This window comes from Oncorhynchus masou, chromosome 6 (assembly GCF_036934945.1).
Source record: "Oncorhynchus masou masou isolate Uvic2021 chromosome 6, UVic_Omas_1.1, whole genome shotgun sequence".
In the NCBI taxonomy this organism is placed as follows: Eukaryota; Metazoa; Chordata; class Actinopteri; order Salmoniformes; family Salmonidae; genus Oncorhynchus; species Oncorhynchus masou.
In genome coordinates, this window is record NC_088217.1 from 9947510 (window position 1) to 9967941 (window position 20432).

General features: G+C 43.4%; 1 protein-coding gene across 1 annotated transcript in view; it reads right to left on the reverse strand.

Annotated features, from left to right (window-relative positions):
* LOC135541242 (semaphorin-3D-like) overlaps window positions 1–20432 on the reverse strand; it is a 136395-nt gene that overhangs the window by 74507 nt on the left and 41456 nt on the right. Inside the window, exon 3 of the mRNA XM_064967342.1 lies at window positions 14806–15032. Coding sequence (XP_064823414.1) covers window positions 14806–15032 — 227 coding nt within the window. The remainder of the gene's footprint in view (window positions 1–14805; window positions 15033–20432) is intronic.

Genomic DNA, 20432 nt, shown 5'->3' on the forward strand with positions numbered 1-20432 from the left:
TTGACCGCTAGGTTTTATGGGTATTATGACACATCCACTGTGGGGCTCTAAAGGGCATTCGTCACATCTACATAACTATTGGTCTGGCATTAGAGTGGAATGGATCCCTGGAATGGATTGGAGGAGGAGAGGAAAGGAGAGAAAGGGAGGAATCAGTGTGTAGTAGGAATGTGACCTTGTGGGGGAGGCTGTGCATGGCCTGACTATGGTGGAGTGACTTATGTGATTCCTCACCCCTGACCCCTGACCTCTGTATCACCACAGTAACAAGGTGAAGTGGATTAGAGTGGGGGTGGAGGGATGACACAGTGAACAGAGCAGAGCAGAGGAGACCAGAGGAGAGGAGAGGAGAGGAGAGGAGAGGAGAGGAGAGGAGAGGAGAGGAGAGGAGAGGAGAGGAGAGGAGAGGAGAGGAGAGGAGAGGAGAGGAGAGGAGAGGAGAGGAGAGGAGAGGAGGGAGATGGGAGATGGGAGGAAAGCTGTGTGTCAGCAGGCTAATGAACCCGTCAGGACTGAGAGAGAAAGCAGAACTGCTGTGGGAAAGAGGGGTGAAGAATGATGTTAATTAACTGATGGGTTCATGTCTTAGGGTCGTGTGGACGGATGAGTATAAGCTGTGGCTTTCACACTCTGATCAGTGGAGAGAGGGAGATGTTCTAATCAGTGGAGAGCGGGAGATGTTCTGATTGGTGAAGAGAGGGAGATGTTCTGATTGGTGAAGAGAGGGAGATGTTCTGATTGGTGGAGAGAGGGAGATGTTCTGACCAGTGAAGAGAGGGAGATGTTCTGATCAGTGGAGAGCGGGAGATGTTCTGATCAGTGAAGAGAGGGAGATGTTCTAATCAGTGAAGAGAGGGAGATGTTCTGATTGGTGGAGAGAGGGAGATGTTCTAATCAGTGGAGAGAGGGAGATGTTCTGATCAGTGGAGAGAGGGAGATGTTCTAATCAGTGGAGAGAGGGAGATGTTCTAATCAGTGGAGAGAGGGAGATGTTCTGATTGGTGAAGAGAGGGAGATGTTCTGATCAGTGGAGAGAGGGAGATGTTCTAATCAGTGGAGAGAGGGAGATGTTCTAATCAGTGGAGAGAGGGAGATGTTCTAATTGGTGAAGAGAGGGAGATGTTCTAATCAGTGGAGAGAGGGAGATGTTCTGATCAGTGGAGAGAGGGAGATGTTCTGATCAGTGGAGAGGGGGAGATGTTCTAATCAGTGGAGAGAGGGAGATGTTCTGATTGGTGAAGAGAGGGAGATGTTCTGATCAGTGGAGAGAGGGAGATGTTCTAATCAGTGGAGAGAGGGAGATGTTCTAATCAGTGGAGAGAGGGAGATGTTCTGATTGGTGAAGAGAGGGAGATGTTCTGATCAGTGGAGAGAGGGAGATGTTCTGATTGGTGGAGAGAGGGAGATGTTCTGATTGGTGAAGAGAGGGAGATGTTCTAATCAGTGGAGAGAGGGAAATGTTCTGATCAGTGGAGAGAGGGAAATGTTCTAATCAGTGGAGAGAGGGAGATGTTCTGATCAGTGGAGAGAGGGAGATGTTCTGATTGGTGAAGAGAGGGAGATGTTCTGATCAGTGGAGAGAGGGAGATGTTCTGATCAGTGGAGAGAGGGAGATGTTCTAATCAGTGGAGAGAGGGAGATGTTCCAATCAGTTGAGAGCGGGAGATGTTCTGATCAGTTGAGAGCGGGAGATGTTCTGATCAGTGGAGAGCGGGAGATGTTCTGATCAGTGGAGAGCGGGAGATGGTGCTGAAGGAGATGGCTGCCGCTTTACGATCCCGTAACCAACTTGTGTAACTCATTTTGTTCTGCCATCGCGTCTTATGACTGAAAAGAGCTTCTAGATATCAGGACAGAGATTACTCACCCCGTACGAGTCAGACAGGAAGGACTTACTTCAGACGCCCGACGAGGCCCTCTCCCCCGTCATTCGCAGGAGAAAGAGACGGGGACAAAGGTCCGGGTGCCTTGTAAGGATCCGACGCAGAGAGGGTAGTCTACCTTTACCATCGGTCCTATTAGCCAACATACAATCAATCCATAATAAAATAGACAAACTGTGAGCGCGTATATCCTATCAACGGGATATTTAAAAACTGTAATATCTTACGTTTCCCTGAGTCGTGGCTGACCGACGACATGAATAACATACAACTGATGAGTTTGAAGCTTGGTCGGCAGGATAGAACAGCAGCCTCTGGTAAGACAAGGGGTGGCGGTCTATGTATATTTGTAAACAACAGCTGGTGCACAAAATCTAAGGAAGTCTCAATGTTTTGCATTTCATGATAAGCTGCAGACCACACTATTTACCAAGAGAGTTTTCCTCTGTATTTTTCATAGCTGCCTATATACCACCACAAACCGATGCTGGCACGAAGACCGCACTCAATGATCTGTATAAGACCATACGAAAACAGGAAAACGCTCATCCAGAGGCGGCGCTCCTTGTGGCCGGGGACTTTAATGCAGGGAAACTCAAATCTGTTTTACCAAATTTCTACCAGCACGTTAAATGTGCAACCAGACAGTAAAAAACTCTACACCATCTTTACTCCACACACAGAGATGCATACAAAGCTCTCCCTCTCCTTCCCCCTCCTTTTGGCAAATCTGACCATCATTTTATCCTCCTGATTCCTGCTTACAAGCAAAAATGAAAGCAGGAAGCACCAGTGACTAGATCAATAAAAAAGTGGTTAGAGGAAGCAGATGCTAATCTACAGGACTATTTGTAACAGACTGGAATATGTTCTGGGATTCTTCCGATGGCATTGAGGAGTACATCACATCAGTCACTGGCTTCATCAATAAGTGCATCGATGACGTCGTCCCCACAGTGACTGTACGTATATAACCCAACCAGAAACCATGGATTACAGGCAACATCCGCACTGAGCTAAAGGGATGAGCTGCATTCAAAGAGTTGGACTCTAACCCGGAAGCTTATAAGAAATCCCACTATGCTCTCCGATGACCCATCAAACAGGCAAAGCGTCAATACGAGACTAAATTTGAATCGTACTACACCGGCTCCGACACTCGTCGGATGTGGCAGGGCTTGCAAACTATTACAGACTACAAAGGGAAGCATAGCCGCGAGCTGCGTAGTGACACGAGCCTACCAGACGAGCTAAATTACTTCAATGCTCTCTTCGATGCAAGTAACACTGAAGCATGCATGAGAGCATCAGCTGTTCCGGACGACTGTGTGATCATGCTTTCTGTTGCCAATGTGAGTAAAACCTTTAAACAGGTCAACATTCACAAGGCCGCAGGGCCAGATGGATTACCAGGACGTGTACTCTGAGCATGCACTGACCAACTGGGAAGTGTCTTCACTGACATTTTCAACCTGTCCCTGACTGAGTCTGTAATACCAACATGTTTCAAGCAGACCACCATAGCCCCTGTGCCCAAGAACACTTTAGGTAATAGGGCTAAATGACTACCAACCCGTAGCATTCACGTCTGACGTGCTTTGAAAGGCTGGTCATGGCTCACATCAACACCATTATCCTAGAAACCCAAGACACACTCCAATTTGCATACCGATGCAATCTCTATTGCACTCCACACTGCCCTTTCCCACCTGGACAAAAGGATCGCTATGTGAAACTGCTATTCATTGACAACAGCTCAGCGTTCAACACCATAGTGCCCTCAAAGCTTATCGCTCAGCTTAGGACCCTGGGACTAAACACCTCCCTCTGCACCTGGATCCTGGACTTCCTGATGGGCCGCCCCAAGGTGGTAAGGGTAGGTAACAACACATCCGTCCCGCTGATCCTCAACACGAGGGCCCCTCAGGGGTGCGTGCTCAGTCCCCTCCTGTACTCCCTGTTCACTCATGACTGCACGGCCAGGCAAGACTCCAACATCATCATTAAGTTTATCAATGACACAACAGTGGTAGGCCTGATCACCGACGACGATGCGACGGCCTATAGGGAGGAGGTCAGAGATCTGATCGCATGGTGCCAGGACAACAACCTCTCCCTCAATGTGAAGGCAAAGGAGATGATTGTGGACTACAGGAAAAGGAGGACCGAGCACGCCCACATCCTTTCACTGTATTCTTTCACTGTAATAGCTACTGTAAATTGGACAGTGCAGTTATATTAACAAGAATTTAAGCTGTCTGCTAACATCAGATATGTCTATGTCCTGGGAAATGTACTTGTTATTTACAACCTCATGCTAATCGCATTAGCCTACGTTAGCTTAACCGTCCCACAGGGGGGACACCGATCCAGTAGAGGTTTTAACAGCTTCATAAGTCTCCTGCACATGAACAGCTAATCAAACGGCTACCCAGACCCCTCTTTTACGCTGCTGCTACTCTTTGTTTATTATCTATGCATAGTCACTTTAACTCTACCTACATATTACCTCAATTGGTGCGGCAGGTAGCCTGGTGGTTATAGCATTGGGCCAGGAACCGAAAGGTTGCTGGCTTGAATCCCAGAGCTGACAAGATAAAAATCTGTCATTCTGCCCCTGAACAAGGCAGTTAACCCGCAGGCTGTCATTGTAAAATAAGAATTTGTTCATAACTGACTTGCATAGTTAAATAAAGGTAAAAAATATTTAAAATAATAATAAATAAATTGACTTTGTACCGGTACCCCCTGTAAATAGCCTCCACATTGACTCTGTACCGGTACCCCCTGTATATAGCCTCCACATTGACTCTGTACTGTAACACCCTGTATATAGCCTCCACATTGACTCTGTACCGTAACACCCTGTATATAACCTCCACATTGACTCTGTACCGTAACACCCTATATATAGCCTCCACATTGACTCTGTACCGTTACACCCTGTATATAACCTCCACATTGTGTGTGTGTGTGTGTCTGTCTGTCTGTGTTGTGTGTGTTGTGTGTGTGTCTGTCTGTCTGTGTTGTGTGTGTGTGTGTGTGTGTGTGTGTGTGTGTGTGTGTGTGTGTGTGTGTGTGTGTGTGTGTGTGTGTGTGTGTGTGTGTGTGTGTGTGTGTGTGTGTGTGTGTGTACTGTATTCACATCTACAGTGCCTTGCGAAAGTATTCGGCCCCCTTGAACTTTGCAACCTTTTGCCACATTTCAGGCTTCAAACATAAAGATATAAAACTGTATTTTTTTGTGAAGAAACAACAATAAGTGGGACACAATCATGAAGTGGAACGACATTTATTGCATATTTCAAACTTTTTTAACAAATCCAAAACTGAAAAATTGGGCGTGCAAAATTATTCAGCACCCTTAAGTTAATACTTTGTAGCGCCACCTTTTGCTGCGATTACAGCTGTAAGTCGCTTGGGGTATGAAGTGAAGTCTTTTTCAGAAACAATAAAATCATCTGCTGTAATGACAATAAAACCATCAGCTGTAATGACAATAAAACCATCAGCTGTAATGACAATAAAACCATCAGCTGTAATGACAATAAAACCATCAGCTGTAATGACAATAAAACCATCAGCTGTCATAACAATAAAACCATCTGCTGTAATGACAATAAAACCATCAGTTGTAATGACAATAAAACCATCAGCTGTAATGACAATAAAACCATCAGCCGTAATGACAATAAAACCATCAGCTGTAATGACAATAAAACCATCTGCTGTAATGACAATAAAACCATCAGCCTAATGACAATAAAACCATCAGCTGTAATGACAATAAAACCATCAGCTGTCATAACAATAAAACCATCTGCCGTAATGACAATAAAACCCTCAGCCGTAATGACAATAAAACCATCAGCTGTAATGACAATAAAACCATCAGCTGTCATAACAATAAAACCATCTGCCGTAATGACAATAAAACCATCTGCTGTAATGACAATAAAACCATCAGCTGTAATGACAATAAAACCATCAGCTGTAATGACAATAAAACCATCAGCTGTCATGACAATAAAACCATCTGCTGTAATGACAATAAAACCATCTGCCGTAATAACAATCTGTTGTGAGTTACACTGCTGACAGTACCTGACTCCACCACACACTCCCCAGACCTACACTCCTTTTGGGTCCAGGTAGAACCCTTTTGGGTCCAGGTAGAACCCTTTTGGGTCCAGGTAGAACCCTTTTGGGTCCAGGTAGAACCCTTTTAGGTTGCAGGTAGAACCCTTTTGGGTTGCAGGTAGAACCCTTTTGGGTTCAATGTAAAAACCCTCTGTGAAAAGTGTCCTACATGGAACCCCAACGGGATCTACGTGGAGACACAAAGGGTTCTCCTAGGGGGACAGTCGAAGAAGTCTTTCAGGTTCTAGATAACACTTTTTTTTTTCTTTTTTTACAAGGGTTTAGAAGTCACAAGCACAGATAACAGTACTTTTGGGGGTGTTTAAATTTGTTTGCAATGGAAATGTATTTCTTCCATATCCCAACTTCCCCTGAGACACTTGAGTGGGGTCACGGCCAGGGTCACCATTGTAGAGCAATTAAGCTTCCGTGCCTTTCTCAAGGACACAGCGTGAGATAAACAATCCTTGCTTTGTCGACTCCAGTATTCGAACCAGCAATCTTTCAGTTATTGGCCCAACACTCTAACCTTGAGGCTACCTACCGCCCATGTGGTACAGTCTTTTGACTCCAACAAGCAGTCTGTGATCATATCATCATTCACACCATGGTTCAGACTAGAGAGAGTAAGACTATGAATGGCTGGGAACCAAAAAAACTGAGGAACATCATTTACATGACCAGTTCGTTCGTTCGATCGATCAATTTAAAGACCTTTTTTAGTTACCAGCAGCTTTCTTCCAATTTAATTGTGGCATCAAACAGGTGCAGTTCTAACCCATCAAATGTAACTGAAAGAGGCACTGTCAGTCATATGACATAGTGTATCTGCGTTGGGTTCTTTGAGGAATTGCTGTGAAATTTGCAGAGAAACCCCTCTTGCTATGGAGAGATGTATTTTGTTCTCTTTTTTTATAGAGAAAAGTGACTTAATCTCTCTCTCTCTCTCTCCCTCTCTCCCCCTCTCTCTCCCCCCCCTCTCCCTCTCTCTCTCTCTCTCTCCCTCTCTCCCCCTCTCTCTCCCTCTCTCTCTCTCTCTCTCTATCAGAGCTAACCCGAGAGAGTGACCTCAGGAACCCAGTCCGGCCGACCCATCTTGAGGGAGGGGGAGGGCAGGATGTTATCATTCACACACAAACCTCTGACCACACACCCACAAACCAGATTTATACCACACCACTAGATTTATAGTGCAACATGGGGTGGCAGGCCTGCCTCTATGTGTGTCTGACAGGCCTGCCTCTATGTGTGTCTGACAGGCCTGCCACCCCATGTTGCACTATAAATCTAGTGGTGTGGTATAAATCTGGTTTGTGGGTGTGTGGTCAAAGGTTTGGGTGTGTAGTCAGACACACATAGAGGCAGGCCTGTCAGACACACAGAGAGGCAGGCCTGTCAGACACACAGAGAGGCAGGCCTGTCAGATACACAGAGAGGCAGACCTGTCAGATACACAGAGAGGCAGACCTGTCAGATACACAGAGAGGCAGGCCTGTCAGATACACAGAGAGGCAGACCTGTCAGATACACAGAGAGGCAGGCCTGTCAGATACACAGAGAGGCAGACCTGTCAGATACACAGGGAGGCAGGGCCTGTCAGATACACAGGGAGGCAGGGCCTGTCAAACACACAGAGAGACAGGCCTGACAGACAAAAATATATGATTTTCCTAGCAGGTATCATACTAATACAAGCCCAGATTATACCACACCAGCATGATATGACACATAATTTGTTATACTTCTTACCTAGCATTTGGTTTGGTACAGTGGCGGTTATTAATATCAACCTTGTTGTGTGCTATTCCGATCTGTGTAACCTGTTGCATTTATACATTTCTCAGATCTCCAACGTACCTCTGCATATGAAGATGACGAGACCAACAGCTTTTCTCTGATTCAGGGCGAATTCCTTCATCAGGATGGCTTCACCTCAGGCCTAACAACAACCAACAGACACCTCAGGCCTAACAACAACCAACAGACACCTCAGGCCTAACAACAACCAACAGACACCTCAGGCCTAACAACAACCAACAGACACCTCAGGCCTAACAACAACCAACAGACACCTCAGGCCTAACAACAACCAACAGACACCTCAGGCCTAACAACAACCAACAGACACCTCAGGCCTAACAACAACCAACAGACACCTCAGGCCTAACAACAACCAACAGACACCTCAGGCCTAACAACAACCAACAGACACCTCGGGCCTAACAACAACCAACAGACACCTCGGGCCTAACAACAACCAACAGACACCTCGGGCCTAACAACAACCAACAGACACCTCGGGCCTAACAACAACCAACAGACACCTCGGGCCTAACAACAACCAACAGACACCTCGGGCCTAACAACAACCAACAGACACCTCAGGCCTAACAACAACCAACAGACACCTCAGGCCTAACAACAACAGACAACAGAACAACAACCAACAGACACCTCAGGCCTAACAACAACCAACAGACACCTCAGGCCTAACAACAACCAACAGACACCTCAGGCCTAACAACAACCAACAGACACCTCAGGCCTAACAACAACCAACAGACACCTCAGGCCTAACAACAACCAACAGACACCTCAGGCCTAACAACAACCAACAGACACCTCAGGCCTAACAACAACCAACAGACACCTCAGGCCTAACAACAACCAACAGACACCTCAGGCCTAACAACTACCAACAGACACCTCAGGCCTAACAACAACCAACAGACACCTCAGGCCTAACAACAACCAACAGACACCTCAGGCCTAACAACAACCAACAGACACCTCAGGCCTAACAACAACCAACAGACACCTCAGGCCTAACAACAACCAACAGACACCTCAGGCCTAACAACAACCAACAGACACCTCAGGCCTAACAACAACCAACAGACACCTCAGGCCTAACAACAACCAACAGACACCTCAGGCCTAACAACAACCAACAGACACCTCAGGCCTAACAACAACCAACAGACACCTCAGGCCTAACAACAACCAACAGACACCTCAGGCCTAACAACAACCAACAGACACCTCAGGCCTAACAACAACCAACAGACACCTCAGGCCTAACAACAACCAACAGACACCTCAGGCCTAACAACAACCAACAGACACCTCAGGCCCTTAGTCAAGAGTTATCCCCCGGTTTCATATGCCGTATTGCTGAAATAATTATCTAGTTTAATTAAAGGGATAGTTTGGGATATTGGCAATGAATGAACGCTAGTTAGGAACTTCATAAAAATGGTATCCACAAGTTAATCTGACTCTGGGGAAGTAGATAAAGGGGGAAGTAGAAGTAGATAAAGGGCCTCATTGTTAAAATCTCGAATTATCACTTTAACGATCACATGACCGGACCAAGAAAGCTCTTGTCCCATCTGAAGTCATGGATAGGTCATTTTTAGTCATATATAGTCATTTATAGTCATTTATCACCCGACACAGCTAGAAAAGAACTGGCCACCCCTCAGAGCCTGGTTCCTCTCTAGGGTTCTTCCTAGGTTCCTGTCTTTCTAGGGGTTCCGCTAGCGGAACGCTTCGACAACATCCGGTGAAATTGCAGAGCGCAAAATTCCTGAAAAATTAATAGAAATATTTCACTTTCATACAATCACAAGTTGAATACACCAAAATACAGCTTAACATGTTGTTAATCTAGCCACCGTGTCAGATTTCAAAAAAGGCTTTACGGCAAAAGCAAACCATGCTATTATCTGAGGACAGCACCCCATCAAACAAACAAATGACAGTCAAAATAGTCATATATACATTCATTGATAGTCATAAATAGCCATATATATATTTATTGACAGTCAAAAATAGTCGTATATATATTAATTGACAGTCATAAATAGTCATATATATTAAATTATAGTCATATATAGTCATATATATTAAATTATAGTCATAAGTAGTCATATATATTAAATTATAGTCATATATAGTCATATATATTAATGATAGTCATATATAGTAATATATATTAAATGATAGTCATATATAGTAATATATTTTGATTGATAGTAATATATAGTCATATATATTAATTGATAGTAATATATAGTCATGTATTTTGATTGATAGTAATATATAGTCATGTATTTTGATTGATAGTAATATATAGTCATATATTTTGATTGATAGTAATATATAGTCATATATTTTGATTGATAGTAATACATAGTCATATATTTTGATTGATAGTAATATATAGTCATATATATTAATTGATAGTAATATATAGTCATATATTTTGATTGATAGTAATATATAGTCATATATTTTGATTGATAGTAATATATAGTCATATATATATTAATTGATAGTAATATATAGTCATATATATATTAATTGATAGTAATATATAGTCACATATGACTCTGGTCTTATATAGCAACATTTGAAACAGTGTTTTTTTTACATTAGATAAAAGTAGAGACACAGAGCTACAAAATGGTATTTCAGACACTGCATTTTTGAGGAACAATGGGAAAGTAATAATGCTTTGAAAGTTCATCAACTTGTAAACTCACTTTTGAGAAAATGGCCTTTGAATGTTTTGCTATCTAGTGAAGAGCTCTTCTTCGTCTACACCCATTCAGCATCATTCACACCCTCTTAAGCTTTAGCCTCAACCATCTCGTTTCGCTCTCGAAGCGCACACGCTCTGGTTGATGATTTGTTTACCTCTGGATAACATGAAAACTGCCTAACCAGCTCAGCTGGCAAAAATGTAATTACGCTTTTTTTGCCTGAGTATACTGACACCGGCTCTATTCAACAGGTGTTGAACACTTTAGCTGAAGACATGTAGCTAGCTAGCTAGGTAAACAATGAACCTAGCTAGGTAAACAACGTGTAAGATCACACACGTCTCGTAAAGTTAGCTAACAAGCCAGCCAGCTAATGTTAGCTAGTTAAACAACAGTGAGTGCCAAATCATGTCACTACTACCCTGCATGAATCTGCTGGGAGCTAACCAACCAGGTTCAATGTTAGCGAGCTAACATTGGGCTCTACCTAGCAAAGCAAACGGTTCTGGTACACGGATTATAGCGTCATACATGTAACGTCAGCTAGGGAGCCAGCCAGTTAACGTCAGCTAGGGAGCCAGCCAGTTAACGTTAGCTAGGGAGCCAGCCAGTTAATGTCAGCTAGGGAGCCAGCCAGCTAACGTCAGCTAGCGAGCCAGCCAGTTAACGTTAGCTAGCTAACAGTACACTTTAACTTGAAATGAAACCACTTTCTGTCAAAATTTGAAACGTGTCATATCTAAAAATGTAGCCAGCTAGACTATCTTACCCGTAAACATCATCATGTGTGATGGACGTGTCTCCCTGACAAGAATACCATCCAGAGACAGGTGTTTTCTCCATATCTTTTAGCTATCATACTCTAATTCCACTGATTTCAAAATTATATTATATAGTCATAGTCCTATATAGTCATATATATAGTCATAAAGAGTCATATATAGTCATTGATAGTCATACATAGTCATAGACAGTCATAAATAGTCATTGATAGTCATATATAGTCATTGATAGTCATATATAGTCTTGATAGTCATATATAGTCATTGACGGTCATATATAGTCATTGATGGTCATATATAGTCATTGGTAGTCATATATAGTCATTGATAGTCATTGATAGTCATATATAGTCATTGATAGTCATAGATAGTCATTGACAGTCATTGATAGTCATATATAGTCATTGGTAGTCATATATAGTCATTGATAGTCATATATAGTCATTGATAGTCATACATAGTCATTGGTAGTCATATATAGTCATTGACAGTCATTGATAGTCATAGATAGTCATATATAGTCATATATAGTCATTGATAGTCATATATAGTCATTGGTAGTCATACATAGTCATTGATAGCCATAGATAGTCATTGATAGTCATTGATAGTCATTGATAGTCATTGATAGTCATTGATAGTCATATATAGTCACTGATAGTCATTGATAGTCATAGATAGTCATTGATAGTCATAGATAGTCATTGACAGTCATTGATAGTCATTTATAGTCATTGATAGTCATTGATAGTCATAGATAGTCATTGACAGTCATAGATAGTCATTGATAGTCATATATAGTCATTGACAGTCATTGACAGTCATTAATAGTCATTGGCAGTCATTGATAGTCATATATAGTCATTGATAGTCATAGATAATCATTGATAGTCATAGATAGTCATTGATAGTCATATATAGTCTTTGACAGTCATAGATAGTCATTGATAGTCATTGACAGTCATTGATAGTCATATATAGTCACTGATAGTCATAGATAGTCATAGATAGTCATTGAAAGTCATATATAGTCATTGATAGTTATAGATAGTCATTGACAGTCATTGATAGTCATAGATAGTCATTGATAGTCAAATATGGTCATTGATAGTCATATACAGTCATTGACAGTCATTGATAGTCATATATAGTAACACATGGCTATAGGGCCAGGAGGTTTTCCTGACCATAACCCTGACAAGAGTTATAAGCTATAAAATATCTAGACTAATAAACCTAAAGAGAACCTGGCTGCCACAGTCCCCCAGAGCTACATTTAACTACAGTACAGCGAAACAACAACAGCTACATTAATAAACTTCCTTAAATCTAACTATTGTACCTGGATAGTCTGCCAGTCGCACAACAATAGCCACTATAAAAATGCTGTGCTAAATTCATTAAGCTAATGAGAACAAAGTAATTTGCTGATGTGTGTGTGTTGGGGATCGCCATGGTGACATAATTAGGAAAACAGGACTGCGGTCCTGCTGTGTCGGCCCTACGTGCTTTTCAGATGTTACTTCACTGAGTTTAAACAATATCCTAATAAAACCCTTTCCAGCAACCTCTCCCTCCTTTTCCCCTGGCACACAATGGTATTATACAATAGCTCCAATCTATCCATAGGAAATTAGGAATCAGTCTGAATCAACACATATACCGTAATTAGAAGAGAAGGATGAAAACCAGCAGTGCTGCTGTGTTGAGGAACAAAACTACCCACTCCTTGAGGAACAGAGGTTCTGCGGTGTTGAGGAACATGGATACCCACTCCTTGAGGAACAGAGGTTCTGCGGTGTTGAGGAACATGGATACCCACTCCTTGAGGAACAGAGGTTCTGCGGTGTTGAGGAACATGGATACCTACTCCTTGAGGACCAGAGGGTCTGTGGTGTTGAGGAACAAAACTACCCACTCCTTGAGGAACAGAGGGTCTGTGGTGTTGAGGAACATGGATACCTACTCCTTGAGGAACAGAGGGTCTGTGGTGTTGAGGAACAAGGATACCTACTCCTTGAGGAACAGAGGGTCTGTGGTGTTGAGGAACATGGATACCCACTCCTTGAGGAACAGAGGGTCTGTGGTGTTGAGGAACAAGGATACCTACTCCTTGAGAAGCAGAGGGTCTGTGGTGTTGAGGAACAAGGATACCTACTCCTTGAGGAACAGAGGGTATGTGGTGTTGAGGAACAAAACTACCCACTCCTTGAGAACCAGATGGTCTGCTGTGTTGAGGAACAAAACTACCCACTCCTTGAGAACCAGAGGGTCTGCTGTGTTGAGGGACAATGATACCTACTCCTTGAGGAACAGAGGGTCTGTGGTGTTGAGGAACAAGGATACCTACTCCTTGAGGAACAGAGGGTCTGTGGTGTTGAGGAACATGGATACCCACTCCTTGAGGAACAGAGGGTCTGTGGTGTTGAGGAACAAGGATACCTACTCCTTGAGAAGCAGAGGGTCTGTGGTGTTGAGGAACAAGGATACCTACTCCTTGAGGAACAGAGGGTATGTGGTGTTGAGGAACAAAACTACCCACTCCTTGAGAACCAGATGGTCTGCTGTGTTGAGGAACAAAACTACCCACTCCTTGAGAACCAGAGGGTCTGCTGTGTTGAGGGACAATGATACCTACTCCTTGAGGAACAGAGGGTCTGTGGTGTTGAGGAACAAGGATACCTACTCCTTGAGAAGCAGAGGGTATGTGGTGTTGAGGAACAAGGATACCTACTCCTTGAGGAACAGAGGGTCTGTGGTGTTGAGGAACATGGATACCTACTCCTTGAGAACCAGAGGGTCTGTGGTGTTGAGGAACAAGGATACCTACTCCTTGAGGAACAGAGGGTCTGTGGTGTTGAGGAACAAGGATACCTACTCATTGAGGACCAGAGGTTCTGTGATGTTGAGGAACAGGGATAACCACTCCTTGAGGACCAGAGGTTCTGTTGGGTTGAGGAACAGGGATACAGACTCCTTGAGAACCAGAGGTTATGTTGGGTTGAGGAACAGGGATACAGATTCCTTGAGAACCAAAGGTTCTGCAGTGTTGAGGAACAGGGATACCCACTCTGGTCAGGGTTATGGTCAGGAAAACCTCCTGGCCCTATAGGCATGTGTCAATGAACACAGGTTCTGTGGTATTGAGGAATAGGGTTACCCACTCCTTGAGGAACAGAGGTTCTGCGGTGTTGAAGAATAGAGCAACCCACTCCTTGAGGACCAGAGGTTCTGTTGGGTTGAGGAACAGAGCAACCCACTCCTTGAGGACCAGAGGTTCTGTGGTGTTGAGGAACAGAACAACCCACTCCTTGAGGACCAGAGGTGCTCAGAGTAAAACAGGTCAGAGATGAGATGCTGATCTGTGTGTGAAATACGTAAGTAAGGCTGTAGCCCACCGGCACGAGTGTTAACTAGCCCTACGTTAGAGTGGTGAATAACAGAGATGCCTACCTGTGTGTGAGAGCTTTAGTCGGGGTCCGCTCTGGTTCCAGGTTGCAGCGGTGGAGTCCATAGAGGTGGTGTCTGGTAGCAACAACAGCAGTTGGAGGAACACACCCAGCAGAACACAGGCCCCCCGTGGCCCCAGGGCCCTCGTCGTTATCATTTTTTTTTTAAGTACCGGTGGTCGTCTCTGGTACAGCACCCAGTGGATCGTCTCAGCAGTTTCTAATGGTGCTCTGTGAGAACAGGAAGAGAGACAGAAGTGTTTGACAAGTTGTCGTGGAAACAACTACTTTCAACTGAGTAAAAGTAAGGTTCTTATTTCCTGACCAGGAAATGGTAGAGGTATAGCCCATAGCAGGACCAGGAGTTTTTCCTGGATATGTTGCATTGGGAGGTAAAACTCCTCACCCTAGTTATAACACACCATCCAGAGGCCAGGTGAAAAGCACATAAATCACTTAAAATTCATACAGAAAATACAACTTAAAATGTAACGGGATACTCTTGTGAAATTAATTTCATATTGGACCATGAATTTGGTTGACATTTACAATGGTTGGCCCTAGTGCCAGACATACACACCTGTGTAAATCTTGAGAAAATTAGAACTTAAAAAGAAAAGAAAAAATGTGTTTGTTGTCATAATTCATCATAATGCCTGGCTCTTAACTTGCCTTGAGGTTTAAAGTTTTAACAGGTGGGGGAAATATTTGATGAGAGTCAGATAGAGTCAGTCTACACCAGATACGGGGAAATTATTCGGACTCCTTTTTCCACATTTTGTTACGTTACAGCGGTTACTCTAAAAATGGAGTAAATTGTTGTTTTTCCCTCATTTTCCCTCATTTTTTCCCTCGTTAATCTACGCACAATACCCCATAATGACAAAGCAAAAACAGGATTTTCAACATTTTTGCAAATGTATTAAAAATAAAAGACTGAAATTTCACATTTACATAAATATTCAGACTCTTTACTCAGTACTTTGTTGAAGCACCATTGACAGTGATTACAGCCTCAAGTCTTCTTGCGTATGACGCTATAAACTTGGCACACCTGTATTTGGGGAGTTCATCCCATTCTTCTCTGCAGATTGTCTCAAGCTCTGTCAGGTTGGATGGGGAGTGTCGCTACATACAGTAGCTATTTTCAGGTATCTCCAGAGATGTTTGGTCAGGTTCATGTCCAAGCTCTGGCTGGGCTACTCAAGGACACTCCTGCGTTGTCTTGGCTATGTGCTTATGGTCATTGTCCTGTTGGAAGGTGAACATTTGCCCCAGTCTGAGGTCCTGAGCACTCTGGATGAGAATCGTTCATCTTTCCCTCAATCCTGACTAGTCTCCCAGTGCCTGCTGCTGAAAACCATGATGCTGCTACCATCATGCTTCACCGTAGAGATGGTGCCAGGTTTCCTCCAGAATCTTGTTTCTCGTGGTCTGAGATTCCTTTCGGTGCCTTTTGGCAAACTCCAAGTGGGCTGTCTCATACCTTTTACTGAGGAGTGTCTTCCATCTGACCACTCTACCACAAAGGCCTGATTGGTGGAGTGCTGCAGAGATGGTTGTCCTTCTGGAAGGTTCTCCCATCTCCCATTGGGTTCTTGGTCACCTTCAATGCTGCAGATTTTTATTTAGGTACCCTTCCCCAGATCTGTGCCTCGACACACTGTGTCTCGGAGCTCTACAGACAAGTCCTTTAACCTCATGGCTTGGTTTCTGCTCTGACATGCACTGTCAACTGCGGGACCTTATATAGACAGGTGTGTGCCTTATCAAATCATGTCTAATCAGTTGAATTTACCACATGTGGACTCCAATCAAGTTGTAGAAACATCTCAAAGATGATCAATGTAAACAGAATGCACCTGAGATCTATTTCGAGTCTCATAGCGTAGGGTCTGAATACTTATGTAAATAAGGTATTTCTGTTTTTTATTGTTTATAGATTGGCAAACATTTCTAAAAAACTGTTTTGGCTTTGTCATTGTTGTGTGTAGATCGATTTTTTTATTTAATAAATTTTAGAATAAGGCTGTAACGTAACAACATGTGGAAAAGGGGAAGGAGTCTGAATACTTCAGGATGCCCTGTATATGGGAATATGAGCGGTTTTATACATTTATGGTCAGAATCTTTGTAGAGCGTCGTTTTAGACCAACAAGATATGATCAGACAAGGAAGAGACAGACTCTCTCTCTCTCTCTCTCTCCACTCCACTCTACTCCACTCCACTCCACTCTCTGAAACAAGCTTAATAGGATCTGGCTCAACAAGACAGAGCGTTGACGTGGATCCTTGTTTTTAAATAAATACTAAAGTCAAGTGAACTCTTTACCCCTGACTCAAGAAGCTTTCCAGCTCACTTGATCTAACAAAAGGAAGGCCACGCTTCACAACCTATGTTCGGTACACAGTTAAGTTTCCAACCATCTTCCATCATGAAAGACAATGCATTAAGTACTCCAAGTGCTTCAGTTGAGACGCCAGATCATCAGAGCAGACAACACTTTAGGAGACACGGTTTGATAAAGTGTTTAAAGGTGTTTATACATCACACTGAAAAGAAACCTGATCTGGAGTAAGAGGGCCTCCTCGCCGTCAGGTGTGGACAGACCAGCAGACTTGGTTTCAAGTAGGATTGGTTTTCTTTCAAATACTTTAAGCTTGCCTGGAGCAGCTATCGCTGTCTACACCTCCTTTACCACTTGACCGTAACAGATGTTGGTGTCTGGAGCTTTGAGCCTGTGTGTGTGTGTGTGTGTGTGTGTGTGTGTGTGTGTGTGTGTGTGTGTGTGTGTGTGTGTGTGTGTGTGTGTGTGTGTGTGTGTGTGTGTGTGTGTGTGTGTGTGTTCTACGGAGGATATGTCTGGGGTTTCCGACACACACAGTCATTGCCTGCCATCTGGAAGTTTCTCCCACTGAGAGAGAGCATCCCCTTCCCACCAGGCCACTAGTCAGTTAGTTTGTGTTTTAATAGTTTTGTGTTATTGGAGATGGTCAAGGAGAGACTAGTTACATTTTAGATGCAAGGGCATAGTACAAAATGATTAGCATTTCAGTCTACAGTTTGGTGATCAGAAACAAACCACTCAAAGGCAGAGCAAATCATTAAGATGATATAGTCATTCTCAAATCACATGTAAATGCAGCATTACAGTTTATAACAAAACTGATACAACTTTCAACTTATTTTTTATATTTCTTTCTTTAACCTTTACTAAATCAGGCGAGTCAGTTAAGATTCAAATTCTTATTTTACAATGAAGACCTGCCAATTGAGCAAGGAGAACAGCGAACCATTTTCTACTTTGGGAGACCATTTTCTACTTTAAAGAGATTGTTCAGCAGCTTGAGCCAGTTTGAAGGTTGGATTGTGACGAGCTGATGCCTCATCGTCCTGTTATCTGAGAATGACGGAAAACATTTCCATACTCAGACCATTTTAACTTATGTGTGTGCAATTAAGTAATTTACTCATGATATGATTGTAAGCAAAGATCCCAGAAAGAAGGGGATCCTGTGTTGAAGGTTTTTAATTCATTCAAATCACCGGTCCTTTTCCCTCCTGGTTTCAGTGCCGACACGAAAATACACAAGGGGACAAATGATGAAAGCACTTAGAAAATGGATACATGGAAACAATCACTTTTTATTCATATTATTATGATCCGTTACATCATCCTAAGCTGACACTCACACATGTTGCCAATGAGCAGCCATGAAATGCTATTTTGTTCCCTTCTCAGAAGAGGTGAGTTGCTGTCAGAGAAACTGGCTTTTAGAGAGTCCCAGGTCACTCCCTGAGCAGTGCACTCAGGACCACACTCTTAGAAAAATAGGTTCCACGTCTTTTATTTAACCTTTATTTAACCAGGCAAGTCAGTTCAGAACAAATCCTTATTTACAATGACAGCCTACACTGGCCAAACCCGGACGACGCTGGGCCAATTGTGAGCCACCCTATGGGACTCCCAATCACAGCCGGTTGTGATACAGCCTGGAATCAAACCAGGGTGTCTCTGGGGGCCCAGCCATGATTGGGTAACTGAAATGCAGTGCCTTAGACCACTGGGCACTCGGGAGCCTTCGAACCTAACAGGGTTCTTTGGCTGTCCCCATAGGAGAACCCTTTAAAGAACCAAGTAGAACCCTTTTGAGTTCCGTGTAGAAGAACCCACTGTGGAAAGGGTTTTACACGGAACCCAAAAGAGTTCTACCTGGAACCCAAAAGAGTTCTACCTAGAACCCAAAAGAGTTCTATCTGGAACCAAAAAGTGTTCTAGCTGGAACCAAAAAGGGTTCTCCTATGGTGACACCCGAAAAACCCTTTTGGAACCCTTTATTCCAAGAGTGCTCCCACTGAGAGCAAAACAAGTCAAAGTGATGAACTGAAGGCTCAGGGCCTTGGGTGCAGCCTACACCCCAGTGAGAATACAAGAGACAGGGAGAGTAAATCATGGAGGTATTAACTATTAACATGTTACCAAGGAGAGGCTGTTAAGCTGTCACCTCCTTCTTTCTCCTTTGCACTGATGCTCTGTAATCACACCCATTTCTCTTCTCACAGCTCTGCTGAATACATCAACATCCCAGGAATGTAAAATGTGGATTTTAGGAGGTTGGTAATGTGGCATGGCTAGATTTCTCCAACGTTCTACTTGTAAATATGAAGGAAAAAGTTGAGTCTTCGAGAGTTTGACTTCATTGGGTCACGATGAAATTACCTCAAGCGGGTTTGTAGTAAAATCCTAACAATAACCAAGACAACCAACATAGGGAGCAAGTGTTTGACTTCCTATTGGCTCCTATGCAACCTGGAAACCATCGAATCTATCACTGCTCACCCTCACCCCAGGAGTCTGTCTATAGGCTATAAGTACCATGGTAACACCAGGGGTCTGTCTATAGGCTATAAGTACAATGGCAACACCAGGAGTCTGTCTATAGGCTATAACTACCATGGTAACACCAGGGGTCTGTCTATAGGCTATAAGTACCATGGTAACCCCAGGGGTCTGTCTATAGGCTATAAGTGCCATGGTAACCCCAGGGGTCTGTCTATAGGCTATAAGTACCATGGTAACACCAGGGGTCTGTCTATAGGCTATAAGTACAATGGCAACACCAGGAGTCTGTCTATAGGCTATAACTACCATGGTAACACCAGGGGTCTGTCTATAGGCTATAAGTACCATGGTAACCCCAGGGGTCTGTCTATAGGCTATAAGTGCCATGGTAACCCCAGGGGTCTGTCTATAGGCTATAAGTGCCATGGTAACCCTAGGGGTCTGTCTATAGGCTATAAGTAAAATGGTAACACCAAGAGTCTGTCTATAGGCTATAAGTACCATGGTAACCCCAGGAGTCTGTCTATAGGCTATAAGTACCATGGTAACACCAGGGGTCTGTCTATAGGCTATAACTACCATGGTAACCCCAGGAGTCTGTCTATAGGCTATAAGTACCATGGTAACACCAGGGGTCTGTCTATAGGCTATAACTACCATGGTAACACCAGGGGTCTGTCTATAGGCTATAACTACCATGGTAACACCAGGGGTCTGTCTACAGGCTATAAGTACCATGGTAACACCAGGGGTCTGTCTATAGGCTATAAGTACCATGGTAACACCA